Raw genomic sequence first — 14,260 nt, forward strand, 5'->3', positions numbered from 1 at the left:
ATCAAGTTTTTTCAGTATTGGTGAGTCTAAATTAAAAAACAGCCTTGCAGCTGCAGAAGTAATGCTCAAGTCTCACCATTATGAGCTGATCTCACTGGTCTGCATTTTTTTTTTTTTTTTTTTTAGAAAAGAAAATTTGCCTCAGATTAAATGTGGTAAATCTTACATTCTTTAATAGGAAGAACTGGGAGAACAAATTACAAAAGTGCTGCTTAGTGGATGTTTTTGATGTATATAATAAATTGTTAATACACATATATATTGCCTTATGTAATTTATATCAGTGAATGTATTGTAATGTTCAAACAGTGTTTTGAAGTACATTTATCTCTGAAACAAAAATTCCTTTTGAGTAAAAATCGTCAGAATTTCACATTTTGACCCTAAGACTGTATTTTGGAAACAAACACCAACCAGCATTTTTGACTTAATTTTTCTTTTATTAGTGACTCAAACTTGGTAAAGTTTCATTACTTCTGCTGAAAATAATGTTTAGAAATAAGTAAATGCATTTGTATTATTTTGGATATTAAATGAAAACATCTCCAAAGGTAAAATTTATATAAAAAATTTGGTAGCACAAATGAGTATGAACCTTGCAAAGATGTTTTCAAACTGCGTATTGGAGAGCGCAAGCTGGAAACAGACAAGACCTGACAAGAGCCTACACATTTAACGACTGAATTCCACCAACCGACCAGTTTATAGACATGCAGTCTAGCAGTACAACGTACAATGGCAAATTGTGCTTTCAACCATCGTCATTGCAATACTTGTAATAACAAGCATATATTGTTGCGACACTGGACAACACATTTCTAAATATCAATCATTACCTGTAAAACACTTTTATACTGAGAATAAGCAGAATAATCATTTTAAAAGCCTGGTTAGCTTAAAAGTAAAAAAAGTAGTTCTTGATTAATGGGGAGGAAGAACCTTTAAACTTTTGTTCTTGTCTCAAAAATGTCTCAAACTGGTGGATAAAGTGCCAAAGCAGCTAAAGCTAGTAATTAAAGGTGAATTACTATTAAAAAAAAACATTTAATTCCACAGTTTAGCATTAACTATAACTTGTTGTAATCAGCTGTGGTCATATATAAAACCTGTGTGCCTGCTCTTGTAGATTATGGTTTGAATAACTGCTACTTGTTTAAATGTTAAGAGAATATAAATCTTAACTTTCCAAGTATGATAAAGGTTCATTTCATTCCAAGATGCATCATTTTCCTGTACGGTCCCGGTCCACCCCATAGGCCCCTGATGTTACAAACACAAACAAAAATTAGTGATGGCTGTGAATATTGCAGCACTATCCAATATTAACATGTAATTAATTAACTATACACTAACCTCAGAAGCCCATGCCAATAGAGATGAGGCATCACATCTGCTTTCATGTGGTACATTATTCTTCTTTCCTTGGCTTGATTGATGGGAAATGTTTCTAGTGGTTGTCCATTGTAGTCAAACTCTGCCAGAATGACTGTATTGTAACTTGTAACCAATGGACAAGACGTGTAGCCATCATACTGCAAACAAGAAGACTGATTATGTATTTGCATAATAAGTGTAGTTGTAATAAGGCTCATAGCTGACTTCGCTGTCCCACCTACCGTCTTATCAGGCTTCTCATTTTTCAGTACCTTGCGGATGGTTCTGTGCAGGACTGCAGACTGTGCAGCTAAAAATATAACAACAAAGTGTTTATTTCTATCAACAAGCACTAATGCTGACACACTTGAGGTTCCAAAGGACTATACATTTCATTATGCAAATAACTTTTGTGTAGTTTAAATGAAGGAATTGTTCTCTTTAGTTTAAATATTAAAGTCCCTCATTTTTTCACAGTTTATCCACTGTTATTGATAACTTTCAGTGTGCAGAGTTAAACACTTCAACTGTTTTGCCACAATCAACACCAAAAATGAGAATTTAAAGGGTTATACGGAGTACTGATACTCTAAACTGTTAACAGTAGGAGTAAGTCACATAACAGAACACACTTAGGACCAAAACAGTCAATGAATCAACGCCATCTATCCACACACTGTTGCTTTTGCAGAGTTAAAATAATTATTTCTCATTCTCTTTTCTTCAGATACAACAAGACAATACAGGAAATATGGGGACAGTCTTAAAAGACAAACAAAACCTGAGCTAAATGAGTTCTACAGGTTAAAGTCACTATATAGTGTGACCCAACCCCATGGAAAAAAGCAGTGTCTGACATGTGTTGAATAAAACCTGGTGTAAAACATCAGAAAATTCATGCAATGAATCTCATATTGTCTTAAAGACATTGAGTGCAAAGGGAGGTCAAATTAAATTCATAAATTTGGTTTATAGAAGTTTTTTTTTTCCCTTGAAACTTTTGTTTTAATACTGTACATACTTCCCATAGATCCATTCATTCATTCATTTATCCTCACTAGGGTTGCAAGGGGTGCTGGAGCCTATCCCAGCTACTTATGGGTAAAGGCGGGGTGCACCCTGGATAAGTTGCCAGTTCATTGCAGGGCTGACATATAGTGACAAACAAACAATAACTCTATGGACAATTTTTAGGTTGACCAATAAACCTATCAGTGCGCATCTTTGGATGAAGAGAGGAAGCCAGAGTACCTGGAGAGAACCCACGCAAACATGGGGAGAGCATGCAGGCTCCACACAAAAAGGTCCCTGGTTGGAATGGAACCCAGGACCTTCTTGCTGTGAGGCGATAATGCTAACCACTGCCCCATATATCCAGCCACAGTAAAACCACATATCTCCTCTGTTTTCTGAACGGTTTGTGTTGTCAGTAGCTGCACTGAAGATCTGTGTGGAATCGTCCAAACAAGGTCAGAACTGTCACAGTTTAGTCTGAACCATGGATCCAAGAACAGCCGACTTAGCAAAGATATTAACATAACATAATAACTTAATACTTTCAGAAGACTCATCATCAAAGTCACTCATGTAGAAGTATTATTCTAAACACTTTAATGATAATTTTAGGTCATTTTCAAAAATATTTAAGAGGTCGACCTGCTAGCAGGTTTTGTGGAGCCATTTTTGCCAATTAATAATTACCTTACTTTTTTTTTGTTGAGGAAAACTCCCTAAAATTATTCAATGCAGTGTATTCTTATTATATATGTATCTAGTTGAAATCTACATAACTTCTGTCTTCTAATGTGACTGAAATGGTTTATTCTCTGGTATCTTACTCATATAAATGGGGATAAAACCCCACACTTCTATGCAGTTATGCACAGTTACATTAATTTATTTTAAAAAATGTAACAGAGGTGATTAGCTAAGTGAAAAACAAACACAGTGTAAGAGAAGAGTTGAAGATGGAGTCACTGACAGGAACTCCTCTCAACAAACAAGCCTTTCACTCTTTGTGCAGTAAAAGTTTAACAATAGAGCCACACCTAGCCACATGCAGCTCTATACAGGAATGAGTTTAAAGTTCTGAAATCTGTGTATACTCTGGACATACTCAAGGATAAAATCTATCTATCATACACAATAAGTCATTTTCAGAGGTTATTTAGATTTTTCCCTAGAGCAATACATGGAAACATTTTTTTTGTTACTATAGGGTTCAACAAGTGAGGACAACAAATGCAAGTTCATTCCCAACATCCACCCCACTGAGAAAAAAATCAGTCAGATATGCATGTACATAGTAGACACTAAAATAAGTGTCATCATAAAGCTATGTTCTGCAAGCTGTGATGTAGTATGTGATAATTGCTGGTTTACAACTCAGTGTCTTTAACCCTATAAAACCATTTGTATCATATTTGCTATGCCAGATTCTGAGACCTTTATCTTATCAACAAGATCAACACTCTCCTTATAAACCTGTTGTATATGACCTGATACGTATTTTCTGTCCCCTGGTGGATTATCATCCCACTACAGCCAGTGGAAAGGCTTTTTTTTGCCCTTTTCAATAAGGCCACTACCATTCAATCATCCAACACATATTTTGTAGGAAAGTCTTCAGTAATTTTCAAAAAGTAAAGTTACGAAGAACATTTATATTAATTTTGGAAAATATTGAAATTATGTTGCCATTCAAGGGAAATAAAAAGACTGTAAAAAGTTTATGTAAAAAAAAAAAAATAGTACCTGAAATTTTCTATATTTTCAAAATGTTACTGGTAAAATGTATTTTTGTATCTAATGTTAATATTATGAGTAAAAACTTGCCAAAAATGCCCAGTGTGTCGAAAAAGTGACACAAAAAATGTACAATTTTTTGTTTGGATTATGTTAAAAGGGTTAATAAAGATTTAAATTCCAAAAAAATTTGAATTTTGTGGCTAGTTTTGAATGGGTCAGGTTTTAAAGGGTTAAAGATGCCAAGAACATCCCAACAGGAAATGGCGAGGACAGGAAATTTAAGCAGCCACACAGGCACAGCTTTACAGTGTGTCTGTGTCAAATGCTAAATATTTCACCACCAAATGGAAGTTTAACTGAGTCAGTGTTAGAAACTGTCAATGGAGATGTAGGAGTAGTATCGTGGAGGATGTTGTGTAACGTCTTTCAAATAAGAAAGAGCTGTAAAAGTTGTATGCCAAAACACAGCGCTTTCCAGTATTGCATTAATGAATAGTACAAAATGATGACACAAGGACTTACCCACAGCAGCGCCTGTTTTGGCCGTCGGCAGGTTGGTACAATCTCCAATCCCGAACACATTAGGATACCTTTTATGTTGGAGGTTTTCCTTGCTGACGTCTAACCAGCCAGCTTCATCAGCCAGGGGGCCACCTTTAATCACCGAACTGGGCCCCATTGGCGGCGTAACATGAAGCATCTCATACTGTTAAAAAAAAACAAAACAAGGTGAGCAAACGTTTAGGTATGAAGAGTCTGCAAGTCATAATAGATCAAGGCAAAAAAATGCAGTGCAAAGAAAAACTACATATTTAGAAGGGCTCTTTAGAGGCAGTATTCATCAGAGGTAAAATCCGACTGTTACCTCAAACACTGTGGTTTCACCTGGTTTGTCCAGGTTCTCAAACACAGCTTCTTGCTTGTCTGCCCGCACCTCAATCAAGTTTTGTCTGAGATTAATTTGTAGGTTACGACGTTTCACAATGTCCCACAACGAATCAGCATACTTCTTGATCCCAAAGAGCACAGGCAGCGATGTATTGTATATTATATTGGCCTTTGACCTCTTCCCCGTCTTAAAATGAGAACATATCTTTGTTAGATTTGGAAATTACACTCGTATTGTAAAAATGTTGAGTTAGTTCTAATCCAAAACTGTGGTACCTTTCTGAAATAGGCATCTGACAGGTACATGATCTTCTGTGGAGCTCCAGCACATTTCACAGGAGTGTTTGGGAAACTGAAAACAGCATTGCCTTCTTTGAAGTCCTGCAACGCCTTCCATGTTTTCCCCACGGTTTCAACTGAGTAATTTGATCCAATCTTTGGATGCTCAAACCCTTCTGGCAACCCTTTAATCTGCATATTGTTAAAGCATCAGCTTCATGAGATACAACTGTATTTAAATGTTTTAATTTACTGTATAGAGAAAGTGCTTTACTGAGAAAACTTTACTTTACTGTACCTTCTCAAAATGCAGTTGCAAACCAAGGGCTACAATCAAATACTCGTAGGAAATCTGAAATGAGAAAGACAGCTTTAGTTCAGTAAAATGGATAATAATCGTGACGTTCACACATTTGAACATTTATAGTAAACAGATGGCTATCTTCTTGATCCAACATACTTCAGTCCCGTCATCTGTGCAGACAGTATTTGTATCAGGGTTTATTTCCTGAACCTTAGCTTTCACCCACTTCACTCCAGATGGCATTACACTTGCAGTGGGACGACCTGATGAAGCAACAGTTTTTGCCCCAGCACCAACCAAGGTCCAAATTGGCTGGTAGTAGTGCATCTGAAGAGAACATTAAAAAAAATTAAAGGGGTTCTATGTAGTATTAGTATTACAAATTCTCAACAGCAACAGGAAGTTGCATACCAGAACACACTTAAGATCAAAACCACCACTGGATCAACACTATGTATCCACAGACTGTACCACTCACTGAATAAAACAAAACTCACTGTTTATACACATCTGTATTATCCTCAAGTTTTGTTTCTCAAAATATACACAGGACTGCGCAAAAGTCTTAAGCCACCTCTAAGTTTGTTGTTTTTGCAGGAGTGAATTGAGCATACGTATCTATTTCTCATTCTCTTTTCTTATGACACAACAAGAAAGTACAGGAAATATGTGAACAGCCTTAAAAGATACATAAAAACTGAACTAAATGGGTTCTAAAGGTTAAAGTCACTATTTAGTGTGACCCCTGACCTCATGACAAGAAGCAGCACAAATAATTAGAAACATCTGACATGTGTTGCATGAAACCTGGTATAAAACATCAGAAAATTAATGCAATAAATTTCATATTATCTGAAAAAAAGGGTTAAAGACATGTTATACTATCACTTTGGTTTATAGAAGCTGTTTTTTCCCCTGAAAATGTTGCTGACATACTTCCTATATATACAGATTGTATCTTAGTACAGAAACTGAGGAATGCATATGTGTGGTCATTAGAACTTTACTAAACCAACAAATGTAATGTTGGCATAAGACTTTTGTACAGCACTATAATCAAAATAACACTGTGCCTTCATGTGCTGTGTCAGCCTTTAAGTTTACATCATAGCTCTGTTAGTTTAGCGCCGTGTTTAGACTGAAAACAGCCACAACAAACTACAAATCACCTCTGTTTTCTGTATGGTTTGTGTTGTCAATACCTGCACTAAAGATCTGTGGCGCCAGCTTTGAATGACCTGAAAATACTGTTGTTTATGAGACTTTTCAGTTCATGCATGTGTGGTTGAAAATGAAACCACATTCCACAGGTAGCAGTGAGTGTTGTGTTTTTAGTGTAAGTGATTCAAAAGGGGATGTTTAATTATGATAATAAAGCAGTGTATCAGTGCCTCATTGGGCTCCACAACGGCCACATTCTCTGCTCCCATCATCCTCTTCATTCGTGCGCTCATTGCAATTCCCCCACTTCCTCCTCCGAGCACCAGCATTTTGTAATGCAATTTAGCAGAGGCTCTGCTGCTGGTGTGAAGACGAGAGACAGCAATACCCATGGAGGGGCACTGCTTCAACCGATGAAGGGCAGCCATTCTGTGTCTGGATAGTGATGCCAAATTCACAAAAGCACATGTTTAATACCACAACTCTGTCACCAAAGTGCACCTCCTATTTACTTAGTCAACAAATGGACACATTAATACTTTGTTATTCTTCTTTACTGATATTTATCAAGTCAAAACAGCAGTAATTTGAGTCTAGTGAAAACATGCATAGTACATCCTGTAGCCTCTGGTGTGACAATGAGATCCTGAATTTGATAAGGCTTTACAGAAACACTGAACATGCCATAGGTAATGACATGGCACAAACTTCATAATAATATTTGCAGAAACACAGAGAATTTCTTGCTCTTAGGTTATTTTGATAAACTAAGAAAACTTTAACAGCAGAAAATAGACTAGCAATCAGTGAATATCACAAGTACTTCAGTGTAATCTAAAAGGTTCTTTAAAGCCACAGTTGTAGAGGTTTCTTGGACATGTTTAACCTCAGGTGAACCACAGCTGCTGCATGCTGCGTAAGAAACCAACCGAGCCTCAATGTCATGTGAAGACTCTGATATATAACGTCGAAAAAGACACATACATTAAATATACTTACCCAGGTAAACGTGTCTGAACGCCGAAATACTCCCCACAGACTGAGTGTGACTGTGTTTCCTGGGTTAGTGAGGTAACGTCAGGACAGGCTCCGCAGAACAACACGGAGCTGTTGCTGTAGTCTGGAACGTTCGCCCGCCCCTTTTTCACCGTCCGACCAATCACAAGTGACGCCAGCAACAGACGTTAAAGGTCAGCCTTTTACCCCGAGGCCACTCTGCAACCCTCCCGTAAAAATGCATGTTTACAAAAGAAACACGAAGTTGCTTCTGCAGCTCTCAGTTGTCGATTGGTTTTTTCCGAGTGTCACCTGAAGGCAGCATTTACAGTAGATTTTAGATTAGAGACCACATGTAACTGAAACAGGAAGAAAAGTGAAGCATTAATACACTTTACACAACTTCTTTAGAACATTTATTTTTTGACTGCCCACACACCAGGACATTTTGGACGGTATTTCAAGACTGGATATCTGAGAAGGGACACTCAGTCACCTCAACTGGAATATAAAGACGTTAATTCGGAGTTATAATGGAAAACAAAAAAAGAGAAATTATGTATATAACACTTTGGTTATTATGGCCAAACAATTTATACACAGATGTAGATTTGTGAAGACCCCCCCCCCCGCCCCACACACACCACAACACACACACACACACACACAAACTGTTCTTTATTTACTTGAATGAATAATAAACTTCAAAAAGACACAGAGACGTGAGAACCAAACAAGCCTTGATTGTCTATGAAAATCTGAATGTATTGATTCCTAATTAGACCTCTGACTTTATTTTATTTTATTTTATTTTATTTTTATGATGTTCCTTACAAATATTGTTCAAATAAGTTTGATATTGTTGCTCAGTCTGGGAAAAAAAAAAAAAAAGTCTTTTTCTATGATATTCTATTGAATGTATAACCAGATTTTGATTAATAAATTTGAGGGGAAAAAAAACAAAACACTTTACACAACTGTTATTTAGTCCAACTACACTTAATATAAAAACACGGCTACAACAAGAAAATATGTGCTTAAAAGATACATAAAACAGGTTGTAAAGGTTAAAGTCACTATTTATTGTGACCCCTGACCCCATGAAAAGAAGCAGCACAAACATCTGACATCAAACTTGGTGTAAAACTTAAAACAAAAATTAGTGGAATAAATTTCATATTGTCTGAACAAAAGAGTTAAAGACATGTTAAGTGCTAAAAGGAAACACTAAATTAATATATTATATATTATTCTGAATAGAAAAGCTCCACGTCCCTGAATTCTGTGTTATTATTATTTTATTATTTTATTTATTTATTTTTATTTATTTATTTTATTATTATTATTACAGTCCTAGGACTATTACCCTCTCATTTTTCATATTTCAGTAGAAATCAGGTATTTACTTTGATTATTTTCTTACTAATCATGATGATATTCATAAAAGCTCAGGGTAAATCCAAAGGTATTACCATCAAAATAGAAAAAATTAGGAAACTGACTTTTTTCAGCAAACACATGTCATTAACTGAACATGAACAACAATGTCTGCAATCACTGCCATTTGTCAAGCTATGTGGGTTGACTGAAAGGATGACAGTGTTTCCACATTCGCTACAGAGCCTCTGAACATCCAAATGGGTCGTATGATGGTGACGATGAAAAGCTGAGAAACTGCATTTTACCTGAATTATTTACATGTATTGACAGCATTAGTGAAGACAACGTTATTAAACATTTTAGATCAGTAGATGCTTTTATTTGTTTGCAGCTGTGTAGGTCTTTTGGGGTTAACTGACAATAATTTACACATCATGTACTTCCTTTCGGTAATATGATGACCTTTACTTTCAGTAACACTGCAGGTATTCCTCTCATTCATCGTACTGATCAAACAGGTTTTACTGGTGCTGATATACCATCTATATTTTTGTATGTAGATCTCTAACTCTAAACATTGTGGTTGGTGTCCCACTTATTTCTTGCTGTATGTGTTATTAGAGGAGCGTCCCTGCCATTAAAACCTTGGTAGTGGTTTAATCCTTTTGTTGGATCATCCGGTGGTTTTTAGTCTTACAATGTTCATCTACAACACTACTGTAAACTGTAATCTCAGACTCAGCACGTTTTTATCACTGTCAAATCTGATCAGTGTTTTGACTTAAAGACATCTTTTTAATACTGAAACTCTGCATGTTTGGGTTGTCATAACAAAAACAAAAACCAAGATACTATGAGTTTAGGTGTGATTAATTATTAACAAATGAAACGGGTCACATTACCCACATTTCTCAGTGGAGAACAAGCAGCAAAACCTTTTACAACCTCTGAAATCATTACCTGGACTGAATATGAGTGGAGTCTGGATCTTTATATCAGTTTTATTGAGGGAGGACTAGAAATGACAGCATTGCTCCACCAAAGGCTCCATAAGAAATCATTAACTGAGACTTGGGAATCACTTATTACTTCCAAAATCAAAAACAGTAATGTTAGAAAAAGAATAAGATTAAATGCTTTGCAAAAACCTTTAAAAAAAACTACTTGCCACTACAGTGCCTGTCATAAGTAAGGTCAATCATAATAAAATATACTTGGTGCGATAATGTAAATTGATTGTATATACTAGCACTACCACTTTTAATGTACGTTTTTTTTTGGATATACATTTATTTTTATATTTTTGTCTTCTATCCTGGGTGTGTAATTACTACTTTATTGGCTGTTGGTACAAAAATACATTTCACTGTGCATTGTACTATGTATAACTGTGCATGTGGCAAATTAAACCAATCTTATTTTACTTGTCTTTATGAGTTTTTTGGTGGTAATGTGAATATCATACTACTTCACATACTACAATAACACTTTATGTTATATGTGAGCCTACAACCAAAGAGAAATTTTCATCATATCATGAACAATAAATCCATGAAATCTTTAAAAAAGAGTGAACATGGTGGCTCCTTATTGTTATGTTTCACTGTCAAATCATGTATAAAAGTTACTGATGTTAATGAAAAAGATCTTACAGATGACAAATGTCACCTCCCTCTTTTCTGTCTGAGATGTAATCCGAGGTTTGTGCCTCTGTGTGACGAATGTGTCTTTATCATACCTCATTATGACTCAGCTCATATCTGGACTCAACACCAGCTAATGTTGCAATGCCGTAATGACCTTTGTTCTTTCCTGTGTCTTAGATAGGAAACCCAAGAAGTGACCAGTAAGATCCAGGTCCAGTAGATTTTTATCGATAACACGTGCATGTTTCAGTCCAATCTGGGGTTAAACATGAATAATAATAAATGATGCAACATCAGTCTCCTGTCAGCTCAGAATACTGGATTTATGAAATTCAAATACTACATCAGGCGCATATCTTATTATTATAAAACCGTCCTACACCCCAACAAGGATAGATTGGCCCAGTGTTATCATTAACCCTTTACTGCCTAAATTTATTTATAATGATATATAAAAAATGTTCGTGTTGTTGGTGTCAAACGGATGCTAAATTAAGTGGAGACTGTTCATTTGAATACAGCACATACAATAGCTATGATGCAAATTAGTGACGTTAGGCATAATTTGCATAATTGTCATAATTATAATTAACCCTTTAACCCCTGATGTGTCTGTGGTGCTTGTTCTGTGTATGATTGATTTTAAATATTCATAAAAATTCAAGTGCTTGCTCAATAAGAAAAATTTGAAAATGCACTGATAGATTAAACCTATGATTTCCATAGACATCTGAGCATGCTCAGTGCACTCCCTACTACCTGTGGAATGAGGGCAAAACACAGAGCAGTGAGTGAGACCAACTCACTGTAAAAATAGACGGTTTGGGCTTTTTTTTTTTTTTTTTTTTTTACACCTTTTCCTTATCATTTTTGGTTTTTACTGATGTTTCCAGTGTTGTCATGATTTTCCTTTATTTTTTAAATTGTGTTTTTACCCGAGTTTGACTGCTTTGTGTCACTGCTTTTTGGAATTCAGCGAGGTATCAAAAACAGCTGGACTAATTTAGAAAAAAGAGCCCCAAAACAAAAGCTGCTGGGTCAAAATTCAAATACCGTACTAGTTGTTGTTCAGTCGTGTTCCACTTCACAGTTCTTGCTCAACATTCTAAATCTCTTCTCTATGTACATTCTGAGTGCCTAATGTAATAAAAGCCTGTAAAACTTCAATTCCTCTCTTTGTCTTTTTCTGTTATTCCATCCTGTTTTGACCCTAAAACACACAGTAAAACAAAACCACTGAACAAAAGGAACATAAGCACATACCCACAGCACTTCAAAGCAGCCCGTTTCATTGAAATAATATCTCAATTTTTCTAGTCTCAGGTATGTAAATTATTTCATTGATGCTGCCATGGATCAGTTCCTCCAGTCAACAATCCAAACAAATCAAAAATGATCCAAAAATCTGTAGAATGAACACTGTAACTGAAGTAAGCCGTTGTGAAATTGATCTGTGAACGCCAGGAATCATAGATAACCATGTAACATTTGTACATTCATATAAAGTGTTGAGCAGCACCTCATTACAAAAACAGCGGAATTCTGCGGCAAATTTGTGACAATATTCCTCAAGGGGTTAAAAAAAATACTGTATCTACAAGACAATTCATATGAACTAGCTTCAGTCAACACAAATGGTCATATTTTGACGTGGCTGAAGCTGTTGTAAAGAGATTTTGATCCAGATTTATCATGATTTTATAGTTTGTGTTTGTTCTGCACGGTATTACACAATACCAAGTGACTGATTAAACCATATGGGAGGCAGAGCTGAAGAGGTTGAGATGTTCTTTGGGAGTGACAAGGATAGACAGAATTAGGAATGAGCAACATCGGAGGGACAGTTCAGGTGGATGTTTTGGGGACAAAATGAGAGAAAGTCCAGACTGAGATGGTTTGGACATGTGCAGAGGGATAGTGAATATGATGAGGACGGAGGCGAAGAGGAAGACCAAAGAGGAGGTTTATGGATGTGTTGAAGGAGAACATATAGGGTACAGGGTCAGATAGAAGCAGATGATTACCTGTGTTGACCCCTAAAAGGATCAACCGAAAGTAGTGGGGGTGTCATTAAATCAGAACCAGAGTCAGAACTAGAATCAGAAGACTTTATTAATCTCTAGACGGATATTATGTTGTCATAGCAGCTACATGAATGAAGTAACGACAACGGTTAAAAATAAAATGAGAGACATAAGAAATAGAGTGAAAAACAAATACAATAAAATACAAGGGAGAAAAACAAACAAAATGAGTGTTTACAGGTAAGGCAGCTGGAGACTGAGGCTGTTTACATAATGACACAATAGTGAAACAGTGAGTGAAAAGTGTGTGTATATAGACCCCTTTAGTTCTGTGTACAAGGTTGTAAAACCATTATAGTGATCAACACTTTATTTTGCAGATAAAAGTCTGTAAATCAATAAGGACAATGCTATTTTAAATGACAGAGATAGTATTATCAGTCAACAGGCCAATAAAATGATTAGTAATTTGCTGATATGGAAATTGATTTCACAGTAGTAAAACGGTTTTCTGAGAAACTGGCACACTTCTATGAGGACACGAAATAGATTCAGTTTGCTTATTTTTATTATTATTAATAGGCTACAGAGCTCCTCAAAGATTGTAATCAATCTTTCAACACTTTAGCCTAATTTCATAGCTATGATGACATGTAAATGATGGCAGCATCAATGGAAAGTGAATCATCTGTGTGACTAATTCATGATTCATGATTAATGTGACATATTTTTGGATTTCTTGCTCCGGTTTCATCTGCTGTTGCTTAGATCACCAACACTGAAACAGGAGCAATCACTCCACAGTGAGTTGGAAAAATAGTTCTGTGGGAAAAAAAACAATTAGATCAGTTTAAAGGCATGAATGCATCTCTGCAGTGCCCGGAGTCTGCACAAGAACACCAACAGGGGGCCGCTGAAGTGCACAAAATAAATGAGCTGTTAGGCATGATACTGGCTTCTTCTTTTCTTCTTCTTCTTCTTCTTCTTTCTTTCTTCTTCTTCTTCTTCTCTCTCTTAACAAAGACTTTAAGCTTTAATACATAATGAACCATCATTTAACACATATATGGTAAAAAAAAAAAAAAAAAAAAAAAAAAAAAAAAAAAAAAAAAAAAAAAAACTACAATGGATAGTATGAAATACCCTAAAACTACAAAATACAAACTTAATTTTTATTTATTATTTATTTATTTATTTTTATGTTAATTGGAATTAAATAAGATACCGTAAGGGGACATAGCCTGCAAAACTAGGCACAGCAGCATAAAAAATATATAAATCGTTGATTTTTTTTTTGTTTGTTTTTTCTAGAGTAGGGTCATGTTTTATGGAGACATGGGGACCATTTTTTGCGGATGATGACCTGATTTTACCACCATCCAGATTGGTAAAACATACTCCTACATTTTATTTATTATTTATTTATTATTTATTATTATCATCATCATCATCATTATTAT

At 35.6% G+C, this 14,260-nt stretch overlaps 1 protein-coding gene across 1 annotated transcript; it reads right to left on the reverse strand.

The window, feature by feature from the left end:
* Positions 1–48: 48 nt before the first annotated feature.
* On the reverse strand, positions 49–7,903 carry sqor (sulfide quinone oxidoreductase). Its single transcript, XM_030136428.1, has 10 exons — positions 7,754–7,903; positions 6,985–7,189; positions 5,750–5,920; positions 5,588–5,641; positions 5,287–5,481; positions 4,988–5,197; positions 4,645–4,828; positions 1,617–1,684; positions 1,354–1,532; positions 49–1,260 (listed from the first exon to the last, which is right to left on the reverse strand). The coding sequence occupies exons 2-10, from the start codon at positions 7,180–7,182 to the stop codon at positions 1,203–1,205; spliced, it is 1,317 nt and encodes a 438-aa protein (XP_029992288.1). The 5' UTR covers positions 7,183–7,189; positions 7,754–7,903; the 3' UTR covers positions 49–1,202.
* Between the last annotated feature and the right edge of the window lie 6,357 nt (positions 7,904–14,260).

This window comes from Sphaeramia orbicularis, chromosome 6 (assembly GCF_902148855.1).
Source record: "Sphaeramia orbicularis chromosome 6, fSphaOr1.1, whole genome shotgun sequence".
Classification (NCBI taxonomy): domain Eukaryota; kingdom Metazoa; phylum Chordata; class Actinopteri; order Kurtiformes; family Apogonidae; genus Sphaeramia; species Sphaeramia orbicularis.

Excerpts from the sequence above, each read along its gene's own strand:
- sqor (XM_030136428.1), bottom strand. The coding sequence starts at position 7,182 with ATGGCTGCCCTTCATCGGTTGAAGCAGTGCCCCTCCATGGGTATTGCT. Across the intron at positions 5,642-5,749 it reads GCACAGATGACGGGACTGAA|ATTTCCTACGAGTATTTGAT; the intron begins GTATGTTGGATC and ends TTCTCATTTCAG. Across the intron at positions 1,685-4,644 it reads CAAAACAGGCGCTGCTGTGG|CTGCACAGTCTGCAGTCCTG; the intron begins GTAAGTCCTTGT and ends TTATATTTTTAG.